General features: G+C 40.0%; 1 protein-coding gene across 10 annotated transcripts in view; it reads right to left on the minus strand.

The window, feature by feature from the left end:
- The window catches only part of IL1RAPL2 (interleukin 1 receptor accessory protein like 2), a 358,032-nt gene that overhangs the window by 145,164 nt on the left and 199,954 nt on the right, over positions 1–12,914 (minus strand). For all 10 annotated transcript variants that reach the window (XM_040572218.1, XM_040572223.1, XM_040572227.1 and 7 more), the window contains 2 exons: positions 11,290–11,476; positions 5,476–5,629 (listed from right to left, as the gene is read on the minus strand). In XM_040572218.1, coding sequence (XP_040428152.1) covers positions 5,476–5,629; positions 11,290–11,476 — 341 coding nt within the window. The remainder of the gene's footprint in view (positions 1–5,475; positions 5,630–11,289; positions 11,477–12,914) is intronic.

Genomic DNA, 12,914 nt, shown 5'->3' on the forward strand with positions numbered 1-12,914 from the left:
CCACAAAATAGGGATGTACTTTTTAGCTCAAACTCTCACTTATTCTGTGGTAGCTTGTCTCTGTCCCTGGTGCTGTTGGAAGTGTGACTAACTGTTCGCGTTTTCAAATCCAATTCACCCCCTTGGTTTAAAAATAGGAAATCGCCATCAATCGCTCCTGCTAACAGAGGGGTCCCAAACACACAAACAAAATCTAGCAACAGCAGGAGGTGTAATTTGAAAAGTGAGCAGTGTAATGAGATCTGAAAGAATTTAATTGAAAAACTATGAGCAAAGAGTGAATTCAGGCAGAATCACTCAATTCATGTAGCCATGTGGAATAATTTGTCATTTAGGACAGTCAAAACAAATACTGCTGTACAAATAGCTTTTAGAAACAGCCAAGCATTTTAGCAGTCTATAAGAAGAAAATGATGGAAATGAAGATAGAATTGGGCTTGAAGGAAACTCAGAGGACAGGGCTGCTGGACGGAGCAGCCCAGTAAATCCTGCATGTCATTCCAATACATCACTGGCAGTTTATGAAACGGGTCAGTTGGCCACCTTCTGCTGTCAATTTGGAAAATAATGCTCCAGTACGAGTTCACAAATCACATCAAGGCAAACTCTCCCACCAACACAGCTGTCCATGGAAAAGCACAACCCTGCAAAGCAGCCCCACCTGCCAGGGGAGACCCGGCCGGCCCAGGACACCGGGGCTGGCTCCTTGCTCAGGAGGGCCACCCTTTCTCCATCTTCTGCTTACAGCTACTTCCATCTTCTTACAAGCCTGCTTCCTCACAGACCAGTGTTCCAAAACACGAAAAGGTGCTTATTGAAAATTAGTAAGTTCTGATACTGCTATCTTTATATTTTTATGTTCGTTTTTCAAGTTGGATACACTCTTATTCTCTTATTAAACCCTGAGTGGTTTTGTTCAATTTTCAGGTTTTAGAAACTCTAAATCACAGGTGCTAACCTCATCTTTTCATCCACAACAAAACCACCAAGAAGCAAAGAGAAAACGTTTTTGTTTTATTTTGCTTTTTACAGACTGAAGGGTTACATGTTACTTGCTAAGTGATAATGCTATTGTCATGTTTATTCAGTGAAAAGGGCTGATGAGACTTGTTTCACATCTGTCTGCATAATATAACAAACCCACAAAGAACTAGTGATGAAAAAGCTGTTTTGTTGACAACCTATTATTCTTAAATGCACCCAAACAGCAAGATGTAGGCATTGCTTATTAGTGCTGTATTGTAGCTCAGGATTTTGCCCCTATAAATATTTTGTGTCAAAATATTTTTGACATATATCTTAGGCTGAAAGCCTTTTCCTTAAAACCACAAAGAATGATAACTTCTGAAGCCTTTTATCATCCTAATCGCCGTCTCCCATACCTTAGCCATCGTAGCAATCCAATGACATATGGGGTCATGTACAGTACTCCACCAGCCCTTTCTACAAATGCCTTTTAGCATGTTTGATTTGTGTTCTATTTATTCTACTATTACAACCCAGATTACTTTTTATTTCTTACAGTAGGCAGACGTTATGTTGATGGCTTTCAGTTTCCACCTATGAGACCAGCAAATTATGTATTGTAAAAGGAGTATTTATGTGCCAAATGTCCAACATCTGCCATAGCCATGGGACTTACCAGTTGAGCTGCTGGTATTGTGTTACTAAACAAAGACCGCTGAAATCATAGATGGCTTTCCACTTTCACATGGCCAGTAGGCTTTGGCTGCTGACCTTCCATTTGAATTTTCTCAGAAACAGCAATGGGCCTTCGCTTTGGAGCCCAATATCAGAACAAGCAATCACTCACACACTAGTAGGAGCCGCTGCTGATAGTTTTCTGGAGACCTCAACTAACAGAAGACACGTCCACTCTCTTGGAAAACACAGCAATCAAAGCTTGCCTGAAAAGTGAGCAACGGCTGCTTTCCAAAGATCAGCAGTCCTATCTGCTGCATGAAGGGGCCTGGATATTTATATGACCTATGAAATAATTTCTGGATCTTTTAATTTTTATTAGATGCACAATACTTATTCTGTACAAAGAGCTGCATGTATTACACATATCCTATACAAATATTGCTCATTTCTGCCTCCTCTTTTCCCCATGGATTCTGAAAGATCCTGTTTGGAGAGCATAAACACGGCAAGTATGGCAACACATAGAAAAACATGTACGAGATCACCATCTATCACTTGTCTGCATGTAATTCCCACAAAAGTAGACCTCTATTCTACATGTTCCCCACTTGTGACACAATTGCAGGGCTGAAGTAAATAACTTAAATTAACTTAACTGGTATTTCAAGTATTGCATACTTCAGTGGATGCCTGAAAGACTACAGGAAAACTAACCCAGCCTCCTCTCTACCCATGGCAGTGCAGCTCTCCTTGCTCGAGGGAGCTGTGGAGTTGCCTGTTTCCCTGTCAGAATAACTCTTTCATAACAATTTCAGGTTACCATGGCTGCTGGCAGTGGCCAACAGGGTCTTGCTGTTCAAAATCTGTATTGTTAGTGGAACTCAGGCACACGTACTTTCAAAAATGTCAATTCAGGCATGTTAATAAGTAACTGCAATAGAAACAGCATTAGAAAGTCCCTGCAGAGCAAAGAGCCTCTGAAAGCAGTAGGCAAGATCCTTTTCTCCACATCTGCATTACAGGCTAGCGGAGATAATTCTACCATGGCTTTGCTGGTAAGCCTGCAGCAGTGTTTGCGAACAATGATTTATACAGAGCAGTGCGTTCAGCAGTCTGAGCTCCAGTCCCATCCTACCCGCTCCTGGTACAGTGATGTATTTTGATAAGAACTCAGTTTTCAGATAGGGGAATAATGGGGCCCAGTGCACCACCAATTCCAGTGCAAGGAAGACATGAGCATACTGGAACAAGTCCGGTGAAGGACCACAAATGCAATTAAGGAACTGGAGCATCTATCATACAAGGAGAGGCTGAAAGAGCTGAGGTGGGTCCATCTGGAGAAGAGAATGCTCAGGAGGATCTGATCCATGTGTATAAACACGTGGTGGGAAGGCATCAAGAAGATGCAACCAGAGTGTTCTTAGTGGTGCCTCATGAAAGAATAAGAAGCAATGGGCACACAAAATACAGTACAAGAAATTCTGTTTGAACATAAGAAAAATCTTTTTTAGCGTGAGGGTGGTTCAACATGGTGACAGGTTGCCCAGAGAGGTTGTAGAGTCTCTATTCATGGAGATATAATCAGAAGGTGACCAGGCATAGCCCTGGGCAGCCTGCTTGAGCTGGTTCTGCTTGAGCTGCAGGTTGGACGGGATGATCTCCAGAGGTGCCTTGCACCTACATCTGAACTAGCCCCAGGGTAAGCAAATTCTCAGGATGTGTGCTAATAACAACAATAATATGTAGTTTTCCTTCTGCCTGAAGTGAGACATATTCTTCAAACAAATCCCTAAATATGTCATGCACCTGCTCCAGCCTGTGATCTTACCTGCCTCAGGACCCACCAGCCATGCAACACAAGTAACCCTCTGCTCTTTGTTGTATGAGTTTTCTTTAACACCCCTGCCGCCCCCCAACAAGCTAAAACCACATGCATGTAAAATTCATGAACCAAAACAAACCAGAAACAGGATAAAGAAACTTTACAAAGCACCAAGCTGCATTATCATTTGCTTACATGTCCTGTGTATTACATTTGTAGCTCCTAAGCATATATTCAGGTCATCATCTGCATAAACTTTCTAGCTTATTATAGATAACGATAGAAATTTGTCCAGCAAACACACAACATCAGACGCGTCTCCAAAATGCTTAAACCTGGAAAAAGCATTTGGCTAAAATTCATCTATTTTTTTTCTATAAGTGGAGATGGTTTCTATATTTCTGACACTGTTGTAATGCTGAATATGTAACATATACACATAGGTGCTTTTATGAACTAAAGGACATTTAATTTAATGCAAATTCCACAACAAATTACAAGGGAAACAATCTTCTGGTTCTCAAGCATTTTGCAAAAAGGAGAACACTTGCATATTTCATACTTACGTTTTTGATAACTCACATCATAAACAACAGAATAAATAACTTTAACACATACTATAGTTAGTTTAGGACAAAGTCATTAGATTGTTAAGTATTAACATACCACACTGTTCATATAATGATGAAAAGAACACACCAGTTCTTACAAGGTCATGATAAGAGGCAGAGCACACTATCGGTAATCTAAAGAATATCCATCATGTGGAATTGAATTAGATGCATCTCATTTTCACTTTGTCAACCTTACTTCATATTCTGGTTGAAGCATGCTACCTAGGATAGCAACTATCCCCAAGGTATGTATTATATCTTCATTTGACAGGTCTGGGGGCAGGTAGGTCAAATCAATACTTTAGAGACCTGTCCATGGTCCAAAATGGACAATAAAAAATCACATGATATATGAGTCTGGCACAGAGGAAAAATAACACGTTTAAAAATGAGGAATAATGATAAGAAAATAAAAATGGATTTTGCTGAAAACAAAGGAAGGAATTGTATTTCAAGATCATATTAGAGATACCATACGGACTAATTCTGTTTGGTACAAGAGAATACATTTCTACTTATCACCACTTTATGTAGGACCCATTTTAATCAGTATGTCAGAACACAGGAAAAAAAAACTAACCATTTGTTTATATGGTTGTGTGAAAAGGCTGGAAAATCTTAGCTGTTTTCAGATACTTGCAACGTTCCACAGACACAGAAGGCAAAATAACAATTATAGATGTCATACTGTACAGTGGAATGGAAAGGAATCAGGAATGCAGGGGTAGGCAACACTTTTATACCCATTTATTATTGATACTTGACAAAAAGTGATGGAAAAACACTGCTGACTAGATTACTACATGGACTCAGAAACATAAAACGTATGAACCTCCTGATAAGCAGGGTGCTTCTCCTTGACAGCCCAATGTTCCTAACTTCATTCTATGAATAGGTTGTGCCACAGTCTTCAGTGAAGACAACCCCGAGACTAGAGAAGTTGACCATCATAAATTAAACCAAAGATAAAATATGTGGAACAATCACTCCAAAAGATAAATTAGTGATTCAAGATGTCCCTTTTGGCTTTGTTATATTCTAGGACAAATCTCACTAGAAGTCTGTTTATATGGGTTCACTCAGCTTTTCCTCTATGTAAGCATTAACGATGAAACTGGAATCTGAATTTCTTCCAGCATGTGAGCTGAGCTTAGGTCTGTTCTACCCTTTGTTTTAGAATCAGCATTTCCAGGTTTTGTAGAGAGCAAAAGGTAGTGGTCATCTTCTGTGGAATTTTGTAGGTCTTGACCTAAATTTCTCCTAGTCTGAGACTACTTGGCCATTGGGATTTGGTTTGGACTTACTTCTATCAAAGAGATGTACTGACATGTGAAAATAATCTGTATTCATTTTAAAAGTTCATTTTTTCTATTGGCATAAAACAAGGATTCTTACCAGTAACCTTCAATTCAACTGTTCTTCGTATAAGCTTGCCTTCAAACTTCAGTTCACAGGTATAATTTCCTCCATCTTCTTCCTGGACTTCTTGTATTAAAAGAGTATTTCCCTTTTGAATTACAATACTTCTCCACATTTTTGGCTTACATTCCTGCAGAAAAAAACAACAGCAAAAAAACACTGCAATATTTCCCAGCTTGTATGACATAGGACAGTGTTGCCTGATCAGATTTTCAGTATTATATACATAAGTAAACAACCTCAATATATTTTGCAATTAAAATTCAAATCTAATTTCAGAAAGCATGGAGATCTGGAACTGGAATTAATCTGAAGACAGAAATTACACAGAATTGTTTTTAAAGTTCACCAATTCCCACTGTATCACATGGGCCATGTTTAATATGTGGTGCCCCGAAGCAATGGCTAAGTATTTCCTCTTTTTCATGATGGACAACTGCCAAGATCTTTATTTTAGGATGGACCATTAAAACACATCTCTGTTTGAAGGGAGCACAGGCAACATCTGTTAAGAGTTAGCCTGGAGACAGACTTTACGCACAGTCTCAGCCTCATTTACCAACAGAAGAACACAGGAAGAACAGCAGCAGTTTTTTGAGCAGGAGAATTTAAGAAACCTGGTTTCCTTATGGTCGTGTGTATCATCAGTGGCTTCTCTCGCGTCTAATGAGGTGTGAGCACTGATTCAGCCTTTTCCCATCCCTAGGCTCTTTGTAGCATCACCCCGTGTGCGTCATCTGGTGGAGTATGTGGTTCTGATGGTCTGCAACTTCTACTGACTTTCTCAGGCAGACGTCAGATTTAGGTTCATCCCTATGCATTGTAGTCCTACTGGAACAGCATTTGAGTCCTGTACAGAGTGTGTTACACTGGACGAGATGGCTCTCCTTTTCCTAATGTACTGCATCCTTGCAACCAGACCAGTCCCCTTCCACACTAATGGTACTCAGGCTACCTCTTGAAATGCTCTGAACCACTGCACATGGACACGATCCTACCACTATCTCTTTAAAATGGTACCTTAGGATTATATGTTTATTGCCTCTCAGTAGCTTTAGCATCAAGTCCGTTCTGCACACAAACAAAATCATGTCTTTCTCAGTTCTCTAAAACACTGAGTACTCTGGATAATTCTGCTACCCAGAGCATACAAAGCAACACAGTTAGGACTCAAGTACCTTTAATGCCATTTATTCCCTCTCTCAAGGTGGCAACATGGAACAAGCTCTCAGACTGCGAATAACAATCCTGCCTCACCATCAGCAGCAGGCTCACCAATTCCAGAAATTCACATAAACAGCCCTGATCTACACCCCATTTTCTGTTTGTCTGCAATAGCAGTGTCAAACATACAGCAAACAAAACAGAACAAAACTTTCTTTTAAGAAACAACCAAACAAGAAAATATGTTGACATTCAAATATAGAGTATGACAGCAAAGGATTGGAATGACAAATATCATTTTTTCATGAGACTCCATACACGCTCTAAATCTACAATGTCAGTTTCTAAAGGAGAATAATAAAGAAGTAAAAAGGCAAGACAGTGAGCTTCTGCCCTTGCACCTGAAAATTGAGCACTGAAGCAATTATCCCTCTTTCTAATAGGTCAAATTCAGTTACAATGTAGTCAAGTACAGAATACCTAAGCTGTGCAATTCCATTGCAGGTAGCAGCGTTCATGTTATTTTTCTATCTCCAAAGATAAAAACCTTGTCTTGCATGTGAACTTCAGCTAACAACGACGTAACACAATGCTCACAATCCAGATCCTTTCTGCTGTGCTAAAAACCTGAGCTTAGTTTTGTTACTAAATTACACTGAAACCTGAGCTTAGTTTTGTTACTAAATTACACTGACATGCCTTGAGACTCATGTGGGGAACAGATCTGAGCACGAAAATGGCGTAAAGCCCTATCTGATTTGCACTCAATTTTCAGACCTATTTACAGGTGCAATGGAGTTGCATCAACCACCTACTTGGAGTAAGTAAATCTGAAGTCTGGGCAGAGAATACGATTCAATTCTATTCAATCCTAATTTAGAAGGAATACAATTCTAGGAATAAACACAGTGAACATATTTCAGATAGGCACCCTTGCAGTGCAACACTGGAAGACCCTGACATAAATATGTTACCAGTTTAATAGTCTGTATATTTATTTTTAAAAGTGCACAAATGAAGAGACTGAAAAGATGCATTTTCATATGCTTTATAGTTTTATATACTACATGTTCATAATAAGAAGGGCGACATCTTTACTACTATAGAAATTAATGATTTAGCATGATGTTTGTGCTGTTGTGGTTTTACAGTGAAAAATTGTTCCACTAACTTCCTTTTCTTGTCTACTTAAAATACTTCATATTAAAGAATGATTTATAAGCCTCCCATTGCCAAATTTTAGCTAATTATTTTTGTCCACTGACCATATAGGCTTTTTAAATATGTGTTGAAAATGCCTCCTTTATCCTGCCTCTTTTTTTCACAGACCAGTTCAATCCACAAAAGAAAAAAAGGCAAAAAAGGAGAAAGCTAGAAAATCATAAAGATGTCTATTTACAGCAGAAAACAAACAAAAAAAGGCCAGGATCAAGCCAATAAAAAAAATAACCAGTCTTCATTTTGTGGAAACAATCTAGATTTTGCTGTCAAAGGTCTACTAATTTCACTAAAACAGTAAGTGCCCAAGTATATGACTGTTGCTTGCTTAATCGATTGCTTTTTTTCTGCTTTTCCATTATGTTTACTTGCTGGGAGAATGTAAAAGTTTCTTTTCTAGCCTATGTATCCTCCATAGACATTTTAAATGTTTTTTTATTTGTTTGCTTGTTTGTTTTCCCCCAAAATAATTAATTAGAGAGTTATTATGCTGCTGCTTCTTCTCTTCCTGGAAATGTAAGTGGCAGCACCTCAACAACTCTATTTTTTGTAGGGTAAATAACAACTATTGTCCTTCACCTCCCATTTTGATTGTTTTCACAGCCCTTCCTTCATCCCACCAGTAGGCAAGAGGTGGCGGAGATGGATTAGGGCTCTGCTTTCTAGACGTAATATACCTTTTTCCTCTGCCAGTTGATTTTTCTTGAAACTGCTCTTACTGTTAAATCCCATTCATTCAATCATGCCTTGGCATATACATTTATTTAAAAAAAAATAAATCCTTATACTTCTTGTCAAAACAGTTCTAATGGGCCTAACAGAGTTGTGTGTATATCAATGGCATTAACTGTGGAAATCTTTCAAAAGAAATATTTCATGCACTGTAATTCTAGCCAGAAGTGAAGTTCATACTACTGTTAAAAAAAAGCCCTGACAGCAAATGTTTTAGCATTACTTATTGGCTGTGTATGTAGAAATCTACTCAGGCATAATTATTTTAAGAGTGTATTTAAATTACAGTTAACTCCCTCTAAATTGATGCAATTATTGGCTCTGATTCATTAATCTCTGCACACAGAGAAGGCTTCTGGAAGGCAGGGTGAGTCCTGCACACTGTGAGCTGGCAGCACTGGTGTCTTTTCTGATACCAGTTCATCAGTCAGAAGTCCAAATTCCCCAACTATCAGGGGACTGACAGTCTCTCTTGTGTCCACAAGGATTTTTCTTTTCAGACAAAGAATAAAGGAAGAACCTTCAGGACTTCCTCATATATATCTATGCGCTATTCTATTTTGGACAATTTATACTCACCCCTGGAAAATCTTCTCTAAATATTTCCGCACAATGAAAAGCAATTGCCTCCAATGCCTCTGCAGCAGATTTACATGGAAAGATGGCTGACTATACCTTCATGGATATGTTAAACGTGAACACAAAGTTAGAGGGTAATAAATTGAAGATCTACAATATTATGTCTGGAAACAGATGCATTCTTTGGGAAGTGAGGATCAGGTCCTAAACTGGAATATCACATTACACTATTTTCTGGGAGAAGGGACCTGTTTTTTGTCACACACACCACCTAATGTAGCATGATTTTAAGTACTAGACTGCAGTTTCTAAGGGTAACCCCAGTACTCACCATATTATCTTGAAATCTACGTAATTATATATTTTCTAGAAACAATGTCAGCTCTTTTGAAGAGACAGATTTCTATTAATAGTTAGTACTACTATACCCTCTAGAATATTTTTCTAAATTCTGTTTCAGGATTACGTTTCAAGGGATAACCTGACATGTTATAACCTTCTGCATAACATTAACATTGACATTTCACATTACTGAGCTTCCTGACTCCGGTCCAGATAATAGAGGTGTTATCTAAGAACTGAACTGATAGCACCTTATTGTTAATTATGAATAAGGAGGTATTTGTAGTAGGTTATTCCATTAATGTCTCTTTACATTATCAAGCCAGACTAAAGACTGTTGACCTGGACTGTCTGCTATTATCCAACCGTATCAATTCCCATCAATTTCACCACAGCGATGACTTGTCAGTCAGCTGTCACACTCCAGCCTGGTGCCACCAACCTGTGAGCAACCCAGGTAACGCGTGTGGCTGTATGGAACCAAACCTCTTCCTTCCCTGTTCTTGGACAGCACAGAGCATCAGTGATGTGGGGTTAGACATGCATCTTTCTTACGCTGATTTCTGCTCCATGACAGCTGAAGGTTATCCCTACCAGATTATTTTTGCAGCATGCTATTGCACAATAAAGAGGTCTCAGTGCTCAGGTGTTCAGTAATACCTAGGTAGACAGGGCAACAAGCAGCTTCTCTTTGGTACCCTTTTTTCTATTGAGATTTCAGACTTAAGTGAATACAAATATTTTATGCATGAACAGCACTGAAGATATTCACCCATATGCTGAGAGAAACAGCTTCAATGGCTGAAAGAATATTTTTGTTTATACTGACAATGGGTTATGGCACGTTTGGTTACTATAAGCTAGAACATGTGAGGTTTCTGTAGCTCTGCACGTAACACTTATTTCACACAAAATAATCATCTTTAAAGAATGTTAAGGTTGCTAAATCAGGCAAAAATTTAGGATTTAACTGCTTTGTGCATTTCTGTCTTCATTACCTGAACAAGGTTCGTCCAAAACTCATCCTCCTCTTATCCCTGTAGTCCAAACTCTATATTTCACTAATCCTACTGAGATCTTCCTCTTGTCCAACTACTATTTCCTGTTCCCTCTGACTCTCATCTCTTTATCCCTCCCCATTGTTTCCTGCAGCTCCTCATACCCAACAGCTTTTCAAATATCAGACTTTGGTCCATGTCCAGACAACATGTAAAACTTGTCAAGACCTTGGTTCGGTCTTGGTACCTGATGTCTACCTGACAGACAACCTGCATTTTAGTCATTGTCCAGTTCTCTTGTAGAGCTACAGCAACACATCAATGTTTCTGCTGCTTAAAGTGCTGTGTGATACTTGATAGGCCTTAGAGAAGGTACAGCCAGCACACTTACCTGCTGAGTAATAAATGTATCTAGCAGACGTCAGTTAAAATTAACAAACCTCAGTAAAATTACTTAATGAACCTCAGCAAAACTGAATTTATCTCTGTGAAATTACCCAACGGACTTTGGTAAAACTCAACAGGCCTTGGTAAAATTACCCAACAGATTTCATAAAAATTAATCGGGCAGCACTGCTGAAGCTGACAGTTTTGGTAAAACTTTGGCTCCATTTTAGGTTGCCTCCCTTTGTTTCTGCTAGAGCATCAGGTATGGAGACATCCCACCAGAGTGAAAACTGGCACAGAGGCACAGTGGTTAAAGCAGTGGAAGTTTTTTATAGCTTCAGCACAATAGCAATAACACAGCAGTAGTTACCTTGTACCATACAACATCTGGCTCTTGACTGGCTGTTTTGTAATCCTCAATATCAGGACAGGAGATTGTCTTTCTCTTAGTGACTTCTGATTTTTCCAGATATCTGATCTTGCTGTTGTAGCAAAGCCCAGATTCATTCTCAGCTACTGTCAAGGACATGGACACCTTCATGCAATACGTTGAGTTTCTACAGGGACAGAAAGATGATGTCATTTATCTTACCCATACACACACATTTTTATTTTTAACCTAGTTTGTTTCAGTACAGTAAGTTTCCTTGTTAAACACTGATCTTCACAAACACTTCAGTGACACATTTGAACAGTGGCTGTCATACTGTGCATTTACTTCATTACTAAAAGACGTAAAGGCTCATTTCCAGCTTACTACGACGATTACTGCAGAAATTTCGTCGACAAGTGATCTAACCCAGCACAGCAGCTCTTTTGATATCGCAAGACTACAGACAGGAAACTGTTGCCACCTCAAATTTTGGTTGGAATGCACTGATTCATCATTTCCATTTCCTCTACATGCCACAGGCACTCCTCCTCCTTCAACATCAGGAGATTTCACACCAGTATGCAGCACTTTAACAATTAAGATGAAGGGTTATTACTAGCTTGTGCTAGATGTTAAACAACATCATGGAGATAGAATTCCTCCCTCTGAAGGAACTGCCATATAAAATCCTACAGCATACGATGGGGGGGGGTTGACCTTGTCCAGCTGCCCACCCAGCTGCTCCCTCACTCCCCCTCAACAGGAAAGGGAGAAGAAAATAAGATGAAAATGCTCATGGGTCGAGATAAAACAGGGAGATCACTTACCAGTTACTGTCATGGGCAGAACAGATTTGACTTGGGAAACATTATTTTGATTCGTTGCCAACTAAATTAGGTTTAGATGGGTGAGAAAGACAAAAAAAAAAACTAAAACACCTTCCCCTCACCCTTTATTTTCACTCCTCTGCCTCTCCTCCCACTAGTGGTGCAGGGGAAGGGCATAGTGGCCGTGGTCAGTGCGTAACAGCTTCTCCCTGCTGCTCCTTCCTCCACAGTCATGCCCTGCTCCATGCTGGCTCCTCCATGGGCCGCAGGCCTTCACAGACTGCTCCAGCGCGGGCTCCTCTCCATGGGCTGCAGTTCCTTCGGGGCACATGCCCCGGCTCCAACATAGTTTCTCCACAGGCCGCAGGGAGCCCCTGGCCTGGAGCACCTCCCGCTGCCTCCTGCCCTGACCCCAGTGCCCCAGGGCTGTTCCTCACACTTTTCTTCCTCACAGCTGTGTAGCCTTTCTCCTTTTTTCAGATACATTTCCCCCAGTGCCACTGCTGGGCCCAGCCCTGCCCTGTGGTGGGGCCACTGGAACCAGCCTCTCCTCACAGCACCCTGCAGGCCCGCTGCCCCGCCTGGGCACGGGCACCCAGCACATATGTGCAAATCATATTTTGGCATTAAAATATTGAAAAATGCAATCCCTTAGCAATTAAAACCATTCCCTACTCTATCATGAAAGATCCCTGATAGGGTTAAACCCAGGCAAGTGGTTTGTGAGCTGTCTAAGCTTATTTTTTTCCTTAATATCAGGCTAGAATAAACACAACCAACCCAGCTCCTGTGCCT

This window comes from Cygnus olor, chromosome 13 (assembly GCF_009769625.2).
Source record: "Cygnus olor isolate bCygOlo1 chromosome 13, bCygOlo1.pri.v2, whole genome shotgun sequence".
In the NCBI taxonomy this organism is placed as follows: Eukaryota; Metazoa; Chordata; class Aves; order Anseriformes; family Anatidae; genus Cygnus; species Cygnus olor.